General features: G+C 57.8%; 1 protein-coding gene across 2 annotated transcripts; it reads left to right on the top strand.

Moving 5' to 3' along the window:
• Positions 1–1,573: 1,573 nt before the first annotated feature.
• SLC45A3 (solute carrier family 45 member 3) lies at positions 1,574–21,519 on the top strand. 2 transcript variants are annotated; one of them, XM_045048817.1, is made up of 6 exons: positions 1,647–1,725; positions 3,241–3,375; positions 14,576–14,973; positions 15,841–16,626; positions 17,330–17,595; positions 19,714–21,519. In XM_045048817.1, the coding sequence occupies exons 3-6, from the start codon at positions 14,802–14,804 to the stop codon at positions 20,149–20,151; spliced, it is 1,662 nt and encodes a 553-aa protein (XP_044904752.1). In that variant the 5' UTR covers positions 1,647–1,725; positions 3,241–3,375; positions 14,576–14,801; the 3' UTR covers positions 20,152–21,519. The 2 variants fall into 2 exon arrangements, with proteins under 2 accessions (XP_023103357.2, XP_044904752.1); XM_023247589.2 differs by lacking the exon at positions 3,241–3,375 and having other exon boundaries at positions 1,574–1,725.
• Positions 21,520–22,378: the final 859 nt, after the last annotated feature.

Below are 22,378 nucleotides of genomic sequence, written 5' to 3'. Positions count from 1 at the left end.
GCAGAAAAAGGAGGAGGGAGCATCTTCACAGCAGAGAGCCCTACAGCGCCCTGTGCTGGGTGGGAGGGCCTTCACCTGGCTGGGGGAAGAAGGGTCAATCCCGCCAGATTGCTGGATGGGGTCCAGGACCTCACACCACGCTGTCTGCTCACTGCCCTGCACCCTCCTTGCACTTCCCCAGGCCACAAGGCAGAAGGCATGTCGGCCCCTGGCAAGGAGTCAAGGGGGCAGAGAGGGGGTGCTACTCCTCTGAGGCAGGACAAGTCCCTCCTGCTCCCAGTGTTCTTTCCCCAGGCCTCGAAAATACCGTCATCCACTCCCTCCTGTTCTGTAATTTTCCAGCTTCCCTGGAATTCCCTCTGACCCCTGCCCTCTTTTCTGGGGCAGAGGGGACACCAGCTCAGGGACCCAGGACTCTACCCTAGTCTCTCTGCCCGCCACACACAGGTTTTCCAAAGGCTTGGGAAAGCCATTGGGGCTCTGGAGGGTCACCTGTTGGAGGAGTGAGTGCTGAGACAGTTTCCAAGTTAAAGTTGGTTAGTGACTCGGAAAGTTCTTGACTTTGCTCTGCTCTCTCCTGCGCCCTCTTCCCCACGGCCACCAGGGCTCCATAGCTTCTCTCCCCCTTCTCCGTTTCCCTTTCTTCTTGTTCTTGGCCTGTTAGCTGGGGTGCCCTGAGAGATGATCTGGCCAACTCCTTACAGAGACCCAGGATATGGAAGGGACTTGCTTCACATCACACCTGGTTGGTGACAGGGCCAGCTCTGGGTTCCAGTGCCCCAGTGCCCAGCCCAGGGCTGCAGCCAACTGGCTCCTCCCCTTCAAAGGTGTCTTTCTGTGGTTTTTGTGGCATTCAAGTCAAGTAGCCGCATAAACTGGATTTCTCTCCACCCCAGTTAAACTCCCTGAAGGAAAAAAGACACATGTGGGCCTCCCCCACCTCAAGGCCAGCCTGGGCCTCCAGTTCTCCGTCTCCCACCTGCATTGTTCCACTCTCGTCCACGGCATCCTGGAAACACACAGCTGTTGGGACCTTGCTCAACAGCTACCTGACAAAGGGAACGTTTGACTGGCAGCGTGTCGCTCCCTCTTCCCCATACACATCCTTAAGGAGACAAAAAAATTGAAATTTGGCTTTTAACTTCAGAGAGAGGGGCTGCGTTAGCTCTAAGGGAGCTCTTTCTGTTTCAGAGGAGAGCAAACAGGAGGAAGAGTAACTGGCGGAGGCTGTGACATCTCCTTTCAAGGGCTGGTCCTGGGTGGGTGGGGTGCAGCTCAGCCCTGGGACCGGCTGACGGCCAGAAAAGCACGTGCGGATAATGGTCACAGACTGGCCCCGGGGAGGGGAGGTGCCCCGCGGAGCCGGGCAGCTTTTACCTAAATGTTTTGGTGGCGAGCGGCGAGGGGGCGGTGCACTGCCCTAGGTAATGACAGGGCAGTCGGGGAGCCACGCGGGGGCTGCCCGTCTCGGTGGTGGCTACAAAGACGGCGTCGAGACCTCCCGCTTTCTTCCCCAGGGGACCAGCCCCACCCCTCCACACCCCTCCCGCACACCCCCCCGGCCCGCCTCGCCCCGCCCCCTCCCGCAGCCCCAGCGCGCATGCTCTCTCCCCCCGCCGAGCAACCTGGAGATTTAAAAGCCGCCGGCTGGCGCGCGTTGGGAGGAGGCGGGGGGGACGAGCTCGCACGCGCCGGCCCCGGGTGACAGCCGCACGCCTCGGCCAGGTAGGCGCGCGCCCCCCGCTCTCCCGGGGGAGGGGGTCCCGGCGCGGCGGAGGGAGCGGCGCCGCGCGGCCGAGCCCCGCGGGGTGGCGTGTGGTGCGCCGCGCGCGACTCCCGGGGGAGGTGGCGGGCCCCGGGCGCGCCCCCCGTCCTGCCGCTCGGTCCCGGGGGAGCCGGGCTTTCTTCCGCGGAGGGCGGGCTGGGCTGGAGCGCCGGGTCCCCCGCTGTCCCGGGCCGGGCGGCGGGTGGGCGGGGAGCGGGCCCTCCCGGGGGGGCCCCGGGCCGGGCGGACCGCGGGGTGGACCGGCCACTCGCTCCTGTTGCAGCTCCAGCGTCAGAGTTTTCTTTGGAAAGTTGCATTTATTTTCTTCCCTTGTCTCGGCTTCACCGGAAAGGGACGGGATGAGTCACCGCGGCGCGCACAGTCCGGGACCGGGGAGCCGGGAGAGGGGCCGGCGGCCGGGATGCCGCGGGGTCCTCAGGCTCGGGGGCCGGCGTGCCCGGACGAGAGGGAGGGGTCACGAAGGGAGGGGTAGGTGGCCCAGCGCTCCCGGACGTTAGTCTTGGGGCCGGGCTGCAGGCAGAGTTGAAGCGGGAGTGTGTGCGTGTGTGAGCTCCTCTGCCCCCTTCTCCGCCTCGGTTATCCTTCAGGGGAGGAGGAAGAGGAGAGGCCCTTTTCTCCTCGCCTCCCGGGACTCTCGGGTAGGGCCGGTGGGAGGGACGGTGAGAGTGCCGAGATCGGCAAACAGGTGTGATGAGATGGTACCTGGGCATCTGCTGTAGCTTCTCAGGGCTCTGGGCTTAGGCAAGAGCATGGCCTGCTGGAGAAGCCCCCAGGGAGGGACCTGCGGCGTTTCTCCGGAGTGAGCCAGTGCTTGCCGGAGTCTCCCGTTCCCCTCAAGCGCTGGAACCCCCCCTGACTTGCCGTTGCCCTTGACCTCTGGATCGGCTTCCATCTTCCTCACACACTCTTGACTTGCTCAGCTTTTACCCCTCCCCCTGGGCTCCTCCTGCCACCCTGCTTCCTCTTTTCCCCAGGGGCCAGAGTTGGGGCTAGGGAGGGGTTTGGCATGGTGGGTACCTGGTGAGGACTTGCCCTTCAGCTGTTACACAGACCTGATCCCAGTGGAGCGGACACTAAGAATAGCCCAGCTGCTGTTTTGCTGCCCATAGCCAGTGCACCCAGGCCCAGAGTGACCCTTACTGGGCTCCTGGAAGCATTGCTCAGGGGTGGGGCGAGGCCCTGGGGGCTTCTGGCTGCCTTTCCTGATGCACTTGGCAGCTCTCCTTTCAGAAGGAGACAGCCTTGGTGTGGGCTCACCTGCCCAAGGCCTGGGGGGCAGGCTGGCACAGGGGGCTAGGGAGGGGAAGGCCCAGGAGGGGCAGGCTGGAAGGGAAGCCTGAGGAAACCCATGGAGCAACTCCTCCTAGGGAGTGAGTGCTACGGTATTTGAGGTCACAGGCCCTTCTGTTGGATGGGTCCCATCCCCTCATTCCTTCCTTATCTCCTCCCCCCAGGCCTGTCATGGAGCCAGGACTCTGTTTTTCTAAAAGTGCTCAGAAAAATGGAGCTTGAGTCAGCAGGATGAGTCTGAAGAGGAAAATACAGCTGTGGATGAATGTACAGCTGTGGACATCCAGGCCCCAATTAGAGTATGTGTGTGGGGTGTGCGAGGGGCAGTTTTCCTGTGTCCTCATGGAGGGTGTGGTGAACTCTCCTGCCCCGCCTGGCTCTCTGGGTTATCCTGAAGGAGCAGGAGGGACTGGACAGTGATTCTTGGTGGCCCCCTGAGGTCCTTCCAGGCCACCAGGTGGTGAAGCCCCCCACCCCCGCCTCCCCAGCCTGGGCAGGGCGCTGGAGGAAAAAGGCAGAAAGGTGGGGATGGTCTGAGGACTCCGAAGGGGAAATTACGTACCATCATCTGGACCATCAGAGCCTGACAACATAACATTGTGGATAAAAACCTAGACTGTCAGACAAGGTTTATATCTTGGCTACTCCACTGGCCATGGGAGGTTGGGCAAGTTACTTCTTCAAAGTCTCAGTATCCCTGGATGCAAAATGGGGATGATGATAATAATACTTTACAGATTTTTTTTTTTTTGAGAGGGAGAGAGAGAGGGACAGAGTGGGAGAGGGAGAGTGCTCCAACTTCCTCCTCTGTGCAGAGTGGGAGAGGGGCAGAGAGAAGGGAGAGAGAGAATCCCAAGCAGGCTCTGCACTGTCAGTGCAGACTCCAGTGCGGGGCTTGAACTCCCAAACTGTGAGATAATGACCTGAGCTGAGATCAAGACTTGGATGGATGCTTAACGAACTGAGCCACCCGGGTGCCCTTACAGCTTTCTTTTTTTTTTAAGTTTGTTTACGTAATGTCTATACCCAACATGGGGCTTGAACTCAGGACCTGAGGACCCTGAGATCAAGAGTTGCATGCTTGGGGCACCTGAGTGGCTCAGTAGGTTAAGCATCCGACTGCGGCTCAGGTCATGATCTCACGGTCCGTGAGTTTGAGCCCCGCGTCGGGCTCTGTGCTGACAGCTCAGAGCCTGGAGCCTGCTTCGGATTCTGTGTCTCCCTCTCTCTCTGCCCCTCCCCCACTAGTGTTCTGTCTCTCAAAAATAAATAAATGTAAAAAAAAAGAAAAAGAAAAAGAAAAGAGTTGCATGTTCTTCAGACTGAGTCAGCCAGGCATCCCATAGCTTTTTTTGGTTTATTAAATTAAATATAAATATCTGATTGTAATATGTAAAATATGAAAAGTGTCTATTGTTAAATCATGAGTACGGAGCACTGGACTTTGTGCCTTAGGTAGTAAGTGCTCAATAAATGTTAGCTAGCACTTACTGTATCTCTCACCTGTGACCGAATGCACAGCAGCACCTAGCCCGTTACTCTATTCTTGGGTTCTGCTCTTGTTTCTTTGGGAGCAAGGTCTTCTGGACCTTGGGGAGTCTGTATGACTGGTTAAGAGACTGGCCTCCAGCACCCAGTTGCCTGGATTTCAATCCCATCTCCTCTTGTGCAAGTTATTTCACCCCTCTGTGCTCCAACTTCCTCCTCTGTGCAATGAGAATAATAGTAGCCACCTCACAATATCATGAGGATTAAACAGGCTGATATAGGTAAAGCTCCAAGCATAGCAGCTTGTGTAAAAAGAGCCTGACACATGTCAGCTGCTGTTATTTGGTAACAATGGGAGCAATTATTGCTGTTTACACTTAGAAACCAGAGTTTCGAGCAAGGGAATTAGACCACGCATAACCATATGCAAGCTGTGAATGACCTATTTGCAGTTGAACTTGTGGTCTGGTGCAGAGAATACACCAGGACTGGACATCCTGGTTTCTCCTGCGTCAATACCATGAGCGACTTGTTTTTTAATCTGTCCAGAAACCCTGCCCTCCCTGTCTCCGCAAGTTGGAAGAGAGTGCCATGAAATAACGGAGGCGAATATATATCTAGCTTGAAAGGTCAAGAGCCTTCTATGCAGACAGATTACCTGCTGTGATGTTTAGGGACACTGTATGAGGAGGAGGGGGGCACACTGAAGTTGGGGTTCTGTTCTGTCCCACCCCCTTCAGCGCTTAGGATGCCTTGCTTTCTGATGTCCAGAAGAAAAATGCAGCCTGGCTTTCTTTGAATAGTCAGTGGCCCCGTTTCTTGGATAGCAAGGACAGAGGCTGGACCAGTTGGTGCCAGGCCCGGGGTCTCGAACGCTGATGCCACTTGACTCCCAGCAATAGAGCTGGAGCGTGGAGCTTTGTCTAGTGTATTAAGTGTCCCTGCTTGGGGGCGGGAGCTGACCGAGCCGTCACGGGATGGTCCTGATATCTGGCCAGAACTTCCTGTTTAATCCCTTTTCCTACTATGAAGTCTGTGTTTCCTCCCTTGTGGGAAGAAGTCCACAGTTTTGCCACTGACCTTGAATGACTTGTAGGGCTTCTTGCTTCTGATACTAGAGACGGGCCTGCCTCACCTGTTGGCCTTGGCGTCTGTGTCTGTAAAACCGTGCAAGGTTACAGTGAGGATTAAATGAGATGAGCATGTTTAGCAAAGTGCCTACACAGACCAGGTGCTTAGTACCTGTTTGTTCCCTTCCCCTTCTTTTGCTAATTCTGGAGATCACTCTCTCTGGGAAACTGGGATGAGACCAGCCCCTGGTCCCATGGCCCATAGTCCCTCAGTCACCAGTTTCAGGCCAGACCTAATGCCCAGCCAGATAGATGCCCTCAGGAGCAGCTAGCCAGAGACAAGTCCCTTCTTCCTCAAGGCTCTTTGTTACGCCCCACCCCAGCCTCTAATCTCGGATGCCCTTTGAGGTGACACATAGGGTCCAAGCTGGGAGTGCATGGCCCATCCCTAGGGATTGTGGCAGTCTAGCTTCCCACTCCTGGCTCCTGTCGCTAGAAAGAGCCGTGCACCCAAATACCTCGACTGTGGCCCTGCCTGAATCCCTGGCAGGTTGGTCAGATTCATCAGACAGGAATCCTGATTCAGCCTCACTTGGAAGGCCTTCTCTTGAGCACTCCACACCTCCATCCAGGTCGTGGACAGGGACTGTGGTCCTTGCTTTCTAAGAGCTGAAGAGCTAGTGGGGCAGGAGACCAGAGGACCACTAGCAGTATCCAATCCTGAGGGCTGCCTGTTGAGCACAGCAAGGTTTGGAGGAAAGAGGGGATCCTTGATAACTGGGGTTCCCAGGAGCCCTGAAGGAGGTATGGGACTTGAGCTGGACAAGGGCCAGGTGAACGAGAGGGCATCCTGGGGAAGTAACTGGAGCATGGTGACTACTTTGGAAGCAAAATCAGGCCCGGTGCTGATAAATTCCTTTCTCTTGGGTCCAGGTCTGAGATCGAAACCCATTGCCACAATTTGGGGTCTGGTATTCTTGCCATTGTACCTCACTGGGTCGGGGCCAAAAGGAGAGGTAGGTGTGTGTGGAGGTCCCAAGCTCCAGTGACTATGTTTTGCAAATATCTGCCCTTTTCTGCATAGTTCCTACCTGCCCATCTTGCAAGGCTCAGCAACATGGCTTCTTCCTCCAGGAAGCCCTGGGAGGACTGGTCACGCCCTATGTCTTGGGCCTCGACTCCAGGGACCTGTGTCTCAGCACTGCTAAAGGAGGCTGCAGGCAGTCATTTCTGTACCCAGGGCCCCTTCACAGTGGGCTGGCACAGAATTGGATTTCAGTGAGTGTTGGATGGATGGATAGGTGGGTGGGTGAGTGAGTTTTAGTGCTCTTTGACATTCCTTTGGGGGAGGTTAGGTTGCATGCACTGAGGCATACTTCCTCCGGGGGTGGGCAAACTGGGACCCTTTAATAAAAGAGTCCTTTTTGGAGCCCCCTCGCACACTGCTCATCACTGAGCAATTGTTTTTGAGAACAACACCTTTCCGTGGGGCTGGATCTGACCCCGAGCCCTCTGATGATAAATAGGACTAGTTACAGACTGTAGGATATCAGGGCTGAAAGAGCCCGAGAGACCACTGAATTTGAGATCCTAGAGGTGGAACACATCAGAGCTAGGACCAGCGCCCTGGCCCCCCTCCCAGTCTGGGATGGGTAGGTCTGCCCAGCCTCCACCCCCTGGCCTCCTTCCTGTGGGCTGCACCTCCTGAGGGAGGCCAGTCTGCAGGAAGGGGGCAAGGGTTGGCTCTGCAGGATGGAGAGAACTGCCCTGTCTGGCTGACTGGCCGAGTTCAAATTCGCTAGGAGAGAGGCTGTTTAGGTTTCACTTCACAGGGCTGTAGGAACTGAGAAGGCAGCAGGGAGAGAGAACTTCCCAGTGGCCTGCACGCTGTGCCAAGCTCCTCATTCTCCACCCCCCACCCCCAACCCTGGACCAAGGGATTTCTTGGTACCGTTACCCCACTTTGTAGGGAAGCTTTTATTGTGGCCCAGGTAGAGAAAGAATTTACCGACATCTGCCAGGAACACAGTCCAGCTCCGGGAGGGAGTAGGGAGGAGGCCAGTTCTGCCCCCAGATGTCTCAGTCACTCGGCTCAGTTTCAGGTGTCCGCTAATCTTTGGCACCCTGTTGTACTTGAGCAGTGTACTTGAGCAGGTAAAGGATGGCTTAAGTGCGGCTGGGGAGCCCCTCTCCGCCTGGTTCCCTGTGTCTCTCTTTGGTGGAAGGCTATGAAACTCTCCTCCCCAATGCCATGTGGCCTTGTCAGTGTGCGCTCAGTAGGCACCTGTCGAGGGAGAGCACCATACCTGAGGCCAAGGGCAGGGGGTGGGTGGGTGTGAGATCATTTAGCTGTACGGTTGTAAAGAACTTTAGACAGCATCTAGACTAGCTCTCATTTTGCACGTGTGAGTCCCGGGGTGGAGGGACGTGTAAAATGGCTATACAGCTACAAAAGTCATTGAAACCAGAGTATATGGTCCTGGTTCCCAGTTCAGAGCACTGTGCAGGATTTTCAAATGGTTTGAATTAGAGAGAAAGGTATGTCAGGTATCCAGCCCATGCCAGACACCTTCTGGACAGTGAGTAGCTGTCAGCCACCGTGATTATTTTCCCTGGGGAGGGGATCCACCCTTGTCTCATGACTGTGGATGTTTAGTCCAGCCTCCAGCTCCTTCGCCGCCTCAGCCACCAGGCAGGTCCGCTGCAGTGACCTCTCCTCACCTGTTGGGGCCAGCACCTGGGGAGGCATTTACATTCTTGGCATTCCTCCTGCCTCTGGGGGCTGAAAGAGGCGTTGGAGGCCGTGCGGGGCACGTGGGTGAGGGGGGAATGCGGGCCGAGAAGGGCGGCTAGCTGGTCCCCCTCTGACCTCTGCTGCTCCTGATCCGGAATGGGAAAGCCGGCTCCCGGGTTTCTCTGCTGGGGAAGCCCAGACAACTGAAGGAAGGGCTGCCTCGAACTTCCCACAGGCTGTCTCTTCAACAGACCCCACCGCTGTGAAGTTGGTGGTGTTCATCTGAGGCTCCTCGCCTGTCACATGGGCATATTCAACATTGTACCCACCTCATCGGGCGGTTGGAAGATTAGAATGCTTGGAGGAAGACCTGGCACGTAGTAAGCCTCAGGGTTAGCTGTTATTGTTAATTGCAGACGAGGAAACTGAGGCTCGGGGAGGGCAACTAACCAGGTCACAGAGTTGTAAGTGGTGGAGTTGGCGTGCAAACCCAGGTCAGGCTGACTGCCACACCCAGGTCACCCTGCACAATCTGCCGGGGTTCAGAGGCCTGCGGCCCCTCGGGCAGAAGGGAGCTGCAGGTTGATTGTCTAGGTTTGGAGGGCACTTGGTCAAGGTGACCCAGTGTGACCTTGGGTCACAGCTGTTCTCAGAAGGGAAGTCTGATTGGGAGGTCTTTGCCTGGAGTCAGATGTGTGTCCGTGTAGACGGTCACCATGGGATTGCCTGACAACCCCCTGGGAAGGTGCTTCACCTTGGCTTAGGCTGGCCAGGACTGACTGGCCAAGGTGAGGGTCAGGCCAGCCCCAGAACTCCTGTCACTGGACTGCAGAGGGGAGGGGAGATAAGAGTGGGGCCCCAGGGACTTCCCGCCCATCCTCTCCTCTCCCCTCCCCTTCCCCCAACCTCCTCGGCATTTGTTTCCTTTCAGAAGCTGGGCTGGGGCTCTCAGACAGGGCAACAAAAGCAACTTTCCTCCAAGCCACTGCCACCTGTTGGGTTTTCACACATTGGGGGTGAGTGGGGGGAGGGAGCCGTTGCCCTTTTCCCAGTGTCTGTGGTGTGCCCCCTCTGCCCCCCCAGGGCCTGGGATTCTCTTTGCTGCCCTAAGTGACAGGGCTCAGGAGCCGGAGGGGGTGGGGGGGGGGCTGCAGCAGCTGGAAGGGGAATTGAGTGGGAAGGGGCCGGTGCTGGCAGCCGGGAGAGAGTTTGATGGATTACTCTGCAGGCCGAGAGGTTTCTCCCTAATCCCCCTTTGTGTCCCAGCCTGCAGCCCCCTCACTCTCTCTGACAAGCTGCTAAGCAGAAGGCTTCCAGTCCGAGTGAAGAAAAGGCAGCGCAGCAGGGCGAACTCCAAATCCCTGGCCTCTGGGCCCCGGGGGAGGCAAAGCTAGGGAGCAAGTCTGGGGCGGGGGTGGGCTCTTCCCCGCTCTGTCCAGCCCTTATTCTTTCTGACAGTTCCCTTGAGGTGTGGAGGCCGCTTTCCGAGCAGAGTTTGCAGGTGTCTGGGGAAGCCCTGCAAAGTGCAGGCCTCGGGTATTTGCTCAGATCATGGCCTTTTTGATAGGGTGGGATTGGGGAAGGCAGACCCTCACTTCTTTGGAAATTGGAGCCTGGAGAGTCAAAGACTGAATGTGGGTTGGAAGACACTGAAACCGCGCACGGTCTAATCCTGTGCGCCCCTCCCCCCCCCCCGCCCCCCACAGCTGCCCAGGTAGCAGTTCCCACAGCCCAGCATCCCTGAACCGGGGTCTGTAATGAGAGCCACTGCCTCACAAGGATGCTCATTTTCAGGACTCCTGGCTGGCCAGCACGGCCTCTTTCTGGGGCGCCCCAAGGCCCCATGGGGGCAGAACTCATTTCCGGAGTGCTGTGTGCTAGGTTTTACCAGGTAAAGCCGAGGACGTTGGGCCCCTGGGACTGAGGCACAGGGTTGGGTCACAGGGATGCTGGGCTGGTGAACCCCCAGCCCTCTTCCCTGCCACCCAACTTAGAGGGCCTGGGAGAGCTCAACTTGGAATGACATTCTGGGGTCCCCATTCCCGCAGTCTTGCAGCCTCCACCCGGGGGTTGCTCGTCACCTGCCCTCCGTCCTGGTCCCGGGGCAGGAGAGCCTCGGAGAGCCTCGGGTGCTGGGCTGGTGTCAGGCAGATTGGCCAGGAGTGACCCCACCCCCTTTCTGCCGCTGAGTCATTATTCCTCGAGGGAGCCCACCCCACCCCATTTCCTTCTCTGCGGGAGGGGCTGCCTGGGGGCTGAGAGGGGTAGAGGAGCGTGTGAGAAAGCCGGGCCGTCTTTGTGAGCGCGGAAGGAGGACGCGGGGTCTCCGAGCTGCTGGGGTCAGGGTGGGGGCCGCAGCGTTTGATGTGCCTGGGCGGGGTGCGGGGACGCGGGCGCATAAAGAGCCCATAGAATTGCTGCCTGACACTGGCCCGCGGCGGGGCTGCCCCCAGCCTGGGCTGCCCTGGCCTCTGTCTGTCAGCAGAGGGGATCCGCTCCCCCCAGCTCCACCTCAGTCGTGAGGGTGGCAGGAGCCCCTTTGAAAGCCCTCAAAGGCCTCTTTATGCGTCCCTCTGACCCTCCCTTCCCATAGGGAGCTACCGGAGTGGGCTCTCGCCTTTCCTCCCACCTCCTTCGCTCTGTCTTTTGAATTTTGGAGAAAGTTCAGGCCAAGTTTGTTCTTGCTGCTCAGTTTCATTTCCCCGTGCTCGCTGAGGCCTAACCTGACGAGGGGGGCGCTCCAGCCCAAGGGTCAGTCCAGTCCACTCACCACCTGTGAACCTTGAGGAATTGCCCCCTCTGGGGGTCTGGCTGGGATCTCCTTGGTGTGCGAGGGGATGGGGGGGGCCCTCAGGTCTTTCCCATCTCTTACCCCACCCACCCCCACTCTGCTTTCAGCTGTGTCTTCTTCGGGTAAATATTTCCCAGGCCCCTCATGCTAGGGTGGGCGCCAGAGGGTTGAGCGAAGGTCTCCCGCGGTCTGGGGCTGGGCTCCCTGACTGTCCCCAGGGTGCTAGAGTTCTGCTCCCCCAGGGGTGAGGAAAGATGGCCTGGGGCAGAGCTCCGTGGAGGTTTCTGGAGGTCTTGGGTTTCTTGCAGCCTTCTTGTTGTCCTGTCCTTGGGGGGCAGGAGAGGAGGAGATACTTGGAACTTGAGAGGGACTTGCCCTCCCCGAAGGCTGCTGTTCTTTTGTGTGTGTGTGTGGGGGGGGGCGGTCAGGCCACACTCCCCCTTTCTGTACCTCCACTTGCCTCCTCTTCCCGCCCCCTCCCTACCAGGTGAGCCCTTGGAGGCTGGCTCTTCTCGTTGATCTTCTGGTTGCTGGACAGGCAGAGTGCTCCAGGAGCAGCGGGACAGGAAGATTGGAGTCAGAAGCACCTCTGACACAGGAGGGCAGTGGGGAGAATTGGATTCCGTCTCCCTGCCTGTATTCCTGAGGAAGTCAGGGGAGCACCCCAAAATGGGTGCCCAGCAGTCAGTTGTCACTTACAAGCTTTGGCGGGAAGCGTGCCCTGGGGCTGCAGCAGGCTGCAGACAGGAGTTGATGCGGAAGACTTCTTGTCCCCCACCTGTCTGAGCCTGGGCACTGGGCAGGGCCTGGGCTTCTCTGTTCGTGCACTGGAGGGATGGCAGGTGGCTGGTTAGTGCTGTGGGGGTCCTCTGTAGTTCCCTCCTCCCTGAGGACTCTGGAGCGAGTGGGCCGGCCTGGGACCCTGGGGGAAGGTGTCAAGAGCCGACCCGGAACGGGGAGCTTTGGAAGGGAGAATATTCTTACGGGCTTGGAATTCCTTAGGCGGTTCTGGGCCTGGAAGAATAAACTCTAGGGGTGGCAAGAGTGCTCTGGACCCCAGGGCACAGTACAAGTCAAAAGAGGGAGGACGGGCTTAGCAACCTAAGAACAGCGGGGTGCAGAGCTGGGCTTGGAGCCTGCCCACTTCCTACCCCGCTCTTTCAATGAATTCCTCACCTGGCCCAGCCCCCAGTTACCTGGTAAAGAAGAAGGGGGGAGGGGCAGGAGAAAGGAGGGAGAGGGAGGCAGCTAATGAGCTACCTGGGCTGAAGGAGGATGGAGGGAAATTCCTGTCTTCACCCCCCTTTGGTCTTTTAGTCTCTCTCTTGTGGGCTACAGACGTCCTGCCTGTTCCCCGGAGCAAGGAGCTGGATTAGGGGAGGGAAGGAGGCAGGTGGGGTGATTAGTGTTTTGGCCCAAGAGCTGCTACTTATTTTAAACAGCAGGGAGAAAACGAGGGCTTGGGAATGGGGGCAGGTTGTGGGTGAGGCTGGGTCTGACAAAGTCTCTGTTTGCTAAGGGAGGACCTGCTCCCTTAACCCAGAGTAGGTGAGTGTCCAGGGCCTTCCCAGACTGAGGGTGGGGAGTAGAATGGGCTGGAAGCCTTTTGACCCAGAACCGTTCCCTCCAGGCTGGAGTCTTGGTCTATGTGCAGTCTCTTGCCTGCCTTGTGGGGGATTCTAGGGCAGGGGAGGGGCTTGGTTCAAAACTGCCCAGCTAGGACCTACGTGTGGCCCCCTCCCAGCACCCTTAGGGACCCTTCAATCAGTATTTTACCCTCTCCCCATGCCACCCCCTTGGGAGCCACGCCCCTTCCCAAAGTGGATGGTCTGTGTCTGAGCAGAACTTTGGGGAGGGGGCTGCTGGTTGCCTAGCCATATCTAAAGTTCCTTCCTTCCTGGTCTGCTGGCGGCAGAGTCCTGGAATGCAGACATGAACACATCTTACCCAGGATTGATGGCCATCTGATTTCTTTGTGGTGTATTTCAGAGAGCACCCACGACATGCTTTATAACATATAAGGCCCTGCGAAGTTGAGTGTTCTTTGAAAAGAGAAAAGAAGGTATAGTGGAGGATTATGAGATGCTGAGATTGGCCGGGAATAAAGAGGACTGAGGGTGCCCCAGGCGCTGGGTGGGGGTGGGGCCGGGAGTGGAGCCCTCAGAGCTGTGGACCTTGCACAGGAGCAGTGCTGTTCAGCAGCATTTATGGTAGGGAATCAGTGAGGCAAGGGAAGGCACTCCAGACTCCAGCCACGAGCGGCATGAAGTTCTGTCCCACCTCTTTGAGAGAGATGACAAAGTTAGGGGACGCTTGCTTGCCTTTTCTCACGAAGGCCCCACCTTCTACACCTCCTCTTTGTGGCTGACTTGATTTAGCCTTTTTAGTGGTCACCCCTAAACAGCAGACTGCATTGGGTACCATCATATTCAGGAAGTAAGACCTGGCTGCCAGTTGCCTGAGGGGGTGGGGGCACAGGATGGGTGGTTCCCCGCCCCCCCCTCCCCCGCCCTGGGATCTCTATGCACAGGAGGCGGGCCTAGCAGGAAGGGCTGTGGGGACCTCTCTGCTGAGAATAGAGCCATTTGGGGAGCAGAGAAGGGCTGCCCTGGAAAGCGGTGGGGTATCCTGCCAGCCGCCGGTTACTGGTGTCATTATAGTGGCCACCAGGTGTTACAGTTTCACGCCTCGGTGAGGCTGGCACCTGGGAACAGTCCCCATTGTCCCGTGACAGTTGGGCAGTACCTGTGGGAATGTTTCTTCCCCAGGAACATTGAGCACAGGGAGAAAACTCCAGGGAGAGGTTTTCAGGCCCAGGTTCCTCCACGGGAGCCTTCTTCAAGTGGTTTCAATGACAGGTCAACCCCCAACCCAACAGACCACAGCCTCTCCTCCCTTCCCCCTTGTCCTCGTCCTTGGGGGCTCAGGTTATAGTGCAGCACGGTGTGTGGCCAGGCTGCGCAGATTGGGAAGTACTACTCTTAACAAAGGGCAGTTGAACAGCCCAGCTTTGGGAAGTGGAGAGAGAAAAGCAAACAATCCGGGCCTGGCAGAGGGTCTCCAGGGGCACCTTGATAACAGAGCCTGGGGAACTGGGAATTCAATTGGTGTGATTTTTTTTTTTTCTTTTTTCCATACTAACAGGCAAGGGCAATTGCAAAGATATTCCAAAACAGAGAAAAACTTGACATCTGTTTGGTTCTGAAGTGTGCTGAGGTTTAAAAATCATATTTACCTTATTAGTTATGTCAGCCTTAGGCTAACATTAACAAGCGCTTCCTTATTGGCTGCAGGGGGTAGCACGGCCACACTGCCAGCCTGGAAGTGAACTCAGGATTCAGAGAACTCAGAGCAAATCCCGGAGACCTGGTTCCCAGGACTTAACACTCTGCGTTTGATTGCCCCTGCCCTTTTAGGACCTGAGTGATGAGCCATGTCTGCACCGAGGCACCCCACGGCAGCGGGCGTCTAGCATGGGCTGAGAAGCCGCACCTGCACGGAAGGCTGGCAGAAATGGGCTCCCGGCTGAGTCCTAGGCAGTTGGTGGCAGCAAGGAGGAGAGGCCCGGGCATCTGGAGCAGGGCTGAGACGGAGCAGTTCTGGAGTGTGTGAACGGGCGGAGCCCAACCTGCCTGGTCCACCATGGCCCAGAGGCTGTGGGTGAGCCGTCTGCTGCGGCATCGGAAAGCCCAGCTCCTGCTGGTCAACCTGCTGACCTTCGGCCTGGAGGTGTGCCTGGCCGCAGGTATCACCTACGTGCCGCCCCTGCTGCTGGAAGTGGGGGTAGAGGAGAAGTTCATGACCATGGTGCTGGGTGAGTCACCACATCCTCCTTCCCTCCTGCTCCAGATACATGATACCCAGGAAGTAGGTGCCTTTGCCCAAAGAGGAGGAGGTGGCTGCCTGCTGTTCCTCAGGCTGTGGTGCTGGTGGGTGGACATTGCTGGACACAGGGGTGACCATGGGCTGGAGGGGGCCCAGTAGGAAAAGAACACAGGGACATTCCCCGGTCATCTCACCTGGCACCTACACGTTGCCTGGCTGGCGCACAGGAGACATTGGAGAAATTGCTCTGCACCTTTGTCTACTCTTTCTACCTTATCTGTTATCTCATTTGGTTCTTGCAACAGCCCTTTGAGGCCATCCATTTCACGGAGAAGGTAATGGAGGCTGATAAGAAGTTGGGTGATTGAGCTGGGCCCGAAGGCTAGCTGCTGATTAGCAGGATCAGAGTCTCCCAGCCTGGGCTTTCTTACCCCTAGGGCATGGGCTGGGCTCCTGACTGCAGATGCTTTCTGCAAAAGCCACCAGAGGCAAGAAAGAGGTCACCGTGGGTTGGCTCCCGGAAGAGGGGGCTGTCCAGATCATAGGCTCTGGAGTCAGACTGCCCGATGGAACTCGGCCTCTTGCCCCCCTTGCCGGGTGCCAGTGCACAAGTCTCACCAGTAGCCCCGTGCATCAGTTTGCCCATCCTGAGACTGGGCATTAGGGATCCTAGTTGCGGGGACTAAATTAGAGCCTGTGTGCCATACTCAGCACTGTGTCCAGCACGGAGGTGGGGGTGGCCCTCCATGCGAGAGGACCGTGGTCCTTTCCATCCTTCTCCCAGGAGGTTAGGCCCCCTTCCCCACCACCCCTTAGGGTCCCAGCCTCTGGCTCATACCACTTGTCCTTCCTGCAGGCATCGGGCCAGTGCTGGGCCTCATCTCGGTCCCACTCCTAGGCTCAGCCAGTGACCACTGGCGCGGGCGCTATGGTCGCCGGAGGCCCTTCATCTGGGCCCTGTCCCTAGGCGTCCTCCTGAGCCTCTTCCTCATCCCGAGGGCCAGCTGGCTGGCGGGGCTGCTGTGCCCGGATACCAGGCCCCTGGAGCTGGCACTGCTGATCCTGGGTGTGGGGCTGCTGGACTTCTGCGGCCAGGTGTGCTTCACTCCACTGGAGGCCCTGCTGTCCGACCTCTTCCGGGACCCAGACCACTGTCGCCAGGCCTTCTCCGTCTACGCCTTCATGATCAGCCTTGGGGGCTGCCTGGGCTACCTCCTGCCTGCAATCGACTGGGACGCCAGTGCCCTGGCCCCCTACCTGGGCACCCAGGAGGAGTGCCTCTTTGGCTTGCTCGCTCTCATCTTCCTTACTTGCGTGGCGGCCACGCTGTTTGTGGCCGAGGAGGCGGCGTTGGGTCCGGCTGAGCCAGCGGAAGGGCTGTTGGTCCCCTCCGTGCCGCCGCGCTGCTGCCCGTGCCACACCCGCCTGGCCTTCCGGAACCTGGGCGCCCTGTTTCCCCGGCTGCACCAGCTCTGTTGCCGTGTGCCTCGCACCCTGCGCAGACTCTTTGTGGCCGAACTGTGCAGCTGGATGGCATTCATGACCTTCACGCTGTTTTACACGGACTTCGTGGGCGAGGGGCTGTACCAGGGTGTGCCCCGGGCTGAGCCAGGCACTGAGGCACGGAGACACTACGATGAAGGTAAGGCCTCCGCAGCGGGCGTTCGGCGAGGGGGCTGCTGTGGAGGGAGTTCCCTCTGGGGGACGGTCCAGCGTAGGAAGATGCCCCCAGTCTGCGCCGGGCTGGGAGCTGTGTACCTGGGCTCCGATTTCCCGATCAGATAAATGGGCCCAGCCTGTGCATGCGGCCCCCAGCGTGCAGGTCAGCTTTGCTGGCAGTCTCAGGAGGGCCTCCGGCTGCGGAGACTTTGCTCAGAGTCGTTGCCCCAAGTTGACAGCAGAAAAGGCCAAGCTTATTTAAGGTCCAAAGAGAGTGGAGGAGTCAAGGCCGGGTCGCAGGTCTGCCTAGCCCCAAGTTCAGTGTGCCCTCTGCTCCCCCTGCTGACTTTCCACATTGCCTGGCCAGACCTTCGGCTCAGGCCTCCTGGAACTTTGTCCCGGAGCCAATGGCACAACTGTCTTTGTGTTCCCTGTCAGCCTCCTAGATAGCTGAGCACTAGCTGAGCCTCGCAATCAGCATCTTCCTCTGCCCCTAGCCCGCGGCTTCGCCTTTTCTAAGGGCAGTGGAAGAACCTAGACTCCCGTTGTTGCATCTGGGTGGGGATGATGCAGGGAGCGGGTCTGGTCCACAGCAAGGCTGGGATGGCAGGTGCCCGCAATTCTGAGCCTTCCCCAGATTGTACGGGTGGGTCTGGGTCTGACTTCCTCTTCTTCCCCACCTGCAGGGGTCCGGATGGGCAGCCTGGGGCTGTTCCTGCAGTGTGCCATTTCCCTGCTCTTCTCTCTGGTCATGGACCGGCTGGTGCAGCGATTCGGCACCCGGGCAGTCTATTTGGCCAGCGTGGTGGCCTTCCCTGTTGCTGCCGGCACCATGTGCCTGTCCCGCAGTGTGGCCGTGGTGACCGCCTCGGCTGCCCTCACCGGGTTCACCTTCTCCGCCCTGCAGATCCTGCCCTACACACTAGCCTCCCTCTACCACCGCGAGAAGCAGGTACTCACACTGGCCGCTGGGTGGAGCCGGGGTGGAGGGGAGACGCAGTAGCCCAAGTCTGGCCAGAGACGCCGGAGAAGTCATTCTTTGATTGGAGAGGAAGCCCGTGTAGCCCAGGGCCAGAGACGTGGGCTGCGGAAGGAGGGTGTAGATTAGATTCTGGGAATGACTTCCTGGTGTCAGAACTATAAAGCACTTGAGCGGATGATTGCAGGAAATGCTAAGTCCTTCTTTGGGAATCCTGAGGAATCGGCCTAGGCCTAACGGAGGCCCTCAGTCTGTGCTGAGTTCTCTGCAGAGGCAGGGGGCAGGAGCAGGTGACCTCTGGGGCACGTAGCCTCGGCAGATGGGGAGGGGGGACGGTCTGGTGCTGGCGACAGCTCTCTTTATTCAGGGAGGGGCAGTGTGACTGACCAGTACCCTGCTCTACTCTCCAATGTGGGGAAGGCTCCTTACTGCCCCTTCTCTTTCTGGTTTATCTTCTTTTTCTGCCTAATTCTCTCTTTTCTTTTCCTGCCTCACACCTTTGCCTCCGTCCCCTTCCCCCGCCCCCACGGCGGATCTCTGAGCCCGACGCATCTGACACCGCTCGCCTGGGCACTGTAAGTTGGGGGCCTCCTTCCTGCTTGGCCCCACGCGAACCAGCCCCTCCAGGGGCCCCCTTCTGAGGGGAAGCCTCCCGACCGAAGCCGTGTGGTCACCTTTGTCCCCTTCACTGGCTCCAGTGAGCTGCAGCCCTCACAGAGGGCAAGAAGTTGGGGTGTCCTGAAGGAGGAGATGTAGGCCTGCCCTCGTAGAGCTTCCAGACCATAGGGAAGATGGATGTCCGCCCCCTGTAGGACATGAGTGAAGTAGCAGAGAAATACGTAGCTAGGAGGCTGGTTGAATAGGTAGCTGCAGGGGTGGGGTGTGTGGAGGAAGGGGCCGGTGTTTCGGTTGGGGTAGCCTGGTGCCTGAGACTCCTGTCAGTGCACTGATAACCTTCATCAGCCTCCATTGTTTCACTGCCCTGGCTGGGGGCTTGAGGGCAGGTGTCCAGAGGCCAGGGTGGGCATATGCACTCGTGCCAGGGAAACTGCTAGAGCCAGTCCTCCCCTCGCACTGAAGAGCTGGTCTATCCCTAGGGCCCTCTTCAGGCTCCGGCCTCACTGGTCTTTTCGGGGGTGGCAGGCAGGCAGGGGAGGTCCCGGGAGGCCGGTTCCAAGCAGCAATCCATGGCACACTTGGCCCTGTGCGCCGTCTGTACTTGCCTGGCCTACTTCCGGCCACGCCAAGAGCCATGGGCTTCCCTGGCTTCATCTCTGCCATGAGTCCCGGCTCTAGCACAGCCAGCTCGAGAGCCCTCTCCTGTCCAGTGCTAGCAGGTGCGGGGACAGTGTCGGATACATTCCGGCCCTATCCTAAAACAGGGGGCTCTGGGCAGGGCCAGGCTACCTTGATCTAAGGCAGACAGTGAATAGGAAGCAAGAAGGGCTTCAGTATCAGCACAGCTAGGCCATAGGAGCCTGGAAGATTCCTCTGGTTCCTCTCTTCCTCCGGCCTGAGTCTGCTGGACCTTCCCTGCCCCAGGCTGGGGCCATGGACCTCACAGGCCTGGGACCCCAGTGGGAGCAGAGTTTCTCTCTTCCAGGTTGAGAAAGATTTCCCAAGGCGAAGTGGTGGGGGGCAGGAAGTAGGAGGGTTAAGAGAGCCTGTGTGGGGGCTTGGGCCATCAGGGACCCCAGCTTTGGATTTTGTTCCTCTGTTCTTACACATCTCTCTTCTCACCTGTCTTCATTCTTTTCCCTTTACCTTGGGGTTCTGCTCTCTTCCTTGCCTGCACTGTGAGTTCGTCTGCCACTTACTGGCTCCAGGAGAGGCTAGTGCAGACCTAGACTTGTGGTTTCAGATGTGTCCCCTCCCCGGGGGATCCCCTGCCCCTAAGGAGACTCCTAACTAGACCCAAACCAAGGAGGGTCTGCCTGGCTTTCTCACCTGCTGCATAACTGTCATGAAGGCCAGTTGCCTGGTGTCTTCCGGCCCCTGGTCTGAATGCTGGGGTCTGTTCTCCTAGCCGGGATCCTATGCTTGGGTACCTAAATGTCCACGTCCCCTTTTTCCTCCCCTCCACCCCCCCAGGTTTTCCTGCCCAAGTACCGAGGAGACGCTGGAAGCAGTGCCAGTGAGGACAGCCTGAAGACCAGCTTCCCCCCGGGCCCCAAGGCGGGATCTCCCTTCCCCAACGGACACATGGGTGCCGGAGGTGGCGGCCTCCTCCCGTCTCCACCCGTGCTCTGTGGGGCCTCTGCCTGCGATGTCTCCATGCGGGTGGTGGTCGGCGAGCAGCCTGAGGCCAGGGTCCTTCCGGGCCGGGGCATCTGCCTGGACCTTGCCATCCTGGACAGTGCCTTCCTGCTGTCCCAGGTGGCCCCGTCCCTGTTCATGGGCTCCATTGTTCAGCTCAGCCAGTCTGTCACTGCCTACATGGTGTCGGCTGCAGGCCTTGGTTTGGTGGCCATTTATTTTGCTACACAGGTAGTATTTGATAAGAGCGACTTGGCCAAATACTCGGTGTAGAGTACTTCTGACCCACTGAAGGGGGGCCTGCCTCACTGGGTCCCAGCCCTGCCTGCCCCGCCCAACCCCCCCAGCTCTACATCCTGGTTGCCTTCTGGGGCCAGGGTGGGGCGGGCCCTCTGGTTTCTGTTGCCGCCAAAGGGGTGTGGCTCTCTGCTGCCCCCCTGTGGCAGTGAGGTGCGTAGCCGCACAGGTAGGGGACCTGGGGCTTCTCTCTCTCTCTCCCTCCCTCCCCGGTCTTCGGGCCTGGCTGACTATTGGTCCAAACAGGCTTCAGTCTGGACTTCTACAGGGAGGCCAGAAGAGCAGGGCATTTCATTAGCTCCATGCACTGGACTGCAGGACTCTGCGGGGGGATTACCAAGGTAGGGTTAACAGGCAGTGTCCTGGTCAAGACATGCCCAGAGAAGGGATCTGGGGAGCTGAATAAACTCAACCACCTGGTCTCTCACCTCCAAGCCCCCTTATCCCATAGATTCCCTCGACGTTGCTCTTGCATGGGAGTTTCTAGTGTGAAACTCTCCTCCACAGGATTTGAAAATATGGAAGTTATGTGTGGGGAAGAATCGGACACGGAGGAAGCTGCCTGGCCCCAAAGCACTGCCTTTCTACTATTCCCCCACAACTACATTTTATCGGGACATGGCTTGTTGGCCCCTGTGTTGACATCATAGGGACACAGGCCTTTAAATATTTAACTTATTTATTTAACTAAGTAGAGGGGGATCAGTTCCCAGCTCTGCCATCTTGGTGTCTAAGGGGTGAGATCTCCAATGGGCCTATGAGATGGTTGGTTTATCGGGCTGAGCATTGCCAGAATGTTCTCCTGGGTGATTGGTCTGGCCCCATACTGCCTAGCCCAGGAGCTTGGAAGCTCTACTCACCCAGCTGATATCCCAAATCATGTTACCCAAGGCTGGGGGAGCTGGGGGTACGTGGAGGGCGGGGCTCCGGGTCTCAGCAGCCTCCTTAGCCTCTCTCTTGGCCCAGCCTGTGCCCCACTCCTGACTCCTCTCTGCTCTCTCTAGGGCTGGGCTGATGAAGGAGCTGCCCACCCCCTACCCTTCCCCACTGGCTCCACAGTCCTCTCCTTGGGCCTGTTGCAGGACCAGAAGCACAGAGTGTGGCTCCTCGAGCCTGTATCCGTCTCAGCCCCCAGGGCATATCTGTGCTTGGGGAATCTCGCACAGAAACTCAGGAGTACCCCCTGCCTGGGCTAAGGAGGTCTTATCTCTGGGGGGGGTTTAAGTGCCGTTTGCAATAATGTTATGTCTTATTTATTTAGTGGAGTAAATATTTTATACTGTATGTGAGCAATCAGAGTATAATGTTTATGGTGATGAAATTAAAGGCTTCTTATATGTTTAATTGGCCTGTGTTTATCTTTTCTGAGGGGGAAGGACCAGCTCTCTTTCAAATCCTCAGCGTCAGCTGTTTTGACACATTCAGTTCCCAGCATCGCCAGCAGATGGAGCCACAGACCAGTATTCTTCCAATGCTTGGCCAATGGGCTAGGAGGAGCTACCTCTTGGACTGGAGAGTTGGGGAATTTGGGGAAAGGGCCGGGGCGGGAAAAGCACGGAGTGCAAGGGAGCGGGGCATTTTCCTTCGCAAGGGGCTCATAATGTGGCCAAAGAGATGGAACAAGCACCTTCTATCTAAACCACAGCAATAGGAAGTAGGAACGAACCTGGTACGTGCAGGCTAGGATTTCAACATCACTGAGCCTTGCTTCCTTCACCCTTCCTGCCAGGCTTAGGTCAAATTCAGAGTCTTCCCTGCAATGCCACCTCCCTCATCCTTCCAAACTTGACTGGCCTTCTTGTTCCTAATTCTAGCGGTCAGAATGGTTAACACCATATGCAAGGACCAGCTTTATTTGAGGTGCCCGGCTGGCTCAGTCATTAAAGCATGCGACTCTTGATCTTGGGGTTGAGAGTTTGAGCCCCACATTGGGTGCAGAGATTACTCAAATAAATTTTTTTTTTTCATCATTTATTTATTTTTGGGACAGAGAGAGACAGAGCATGAACGGGGGAGGGGCAGAGAGAGAGGGAGACACAGAATCGGAAACAGGCTCCAGGCTCTGAGCCATCAGCCCAGAGCCCGACGCGGGGCTCGAACTCAGGGACCGCGAGATAGTGACCTGGCTGAAGTCGGACGCTTAACAGACTGAGCCACCCAGGCGCCCCTCAAATAAAATTTTTAAAAAAGGATTGACTTTATT

Source organism: Felis catus, chromosome F1 (genome assembly GCF_018350175.1).
Source record: "Felis catus isolate Fca126 chromosome F1, F.catus_Fca126_mat1.0, whole genome shotgun sequence".
In the NCBI taxonomy this organism is placed as follows: Eukaryota; Metazoa; Chordata; class Mammalia; order Carnivora; family Felidae; genus Felis; species Felis catus.
This window is presented reverse-complemented; position numbering and strand designations above follow the sequence as displayed.

What these genes read in the sequence shown, in the direction of transcription:
- SLC45A3 (XM_023247589.2), top strand. Translation starts at nt 14,802, where the DNA reads ATGGCCCAGAGGCTGTGGGTGAGCCGTCTGCTGCGGCATCGGAAAGCC. An exon ending in GTTCATGACCATGGTGCTGG is followed by an intron (nt 14,974 to 15,840) that starts GTGAGTCACCAC and finishes TCCTTCCTGCAG; the next exon opens with GCATCGGGCCAGTGCTGGGC. An exon ending in TCTACCACCGCGAGAAGCAG is followed by an intron (nt 17,596 to 19,713) that starts GTACTCACACTG and finishes CCACCCCCCCAG; the next exon opens with GTTTTCCTGCCCAAGTACCG.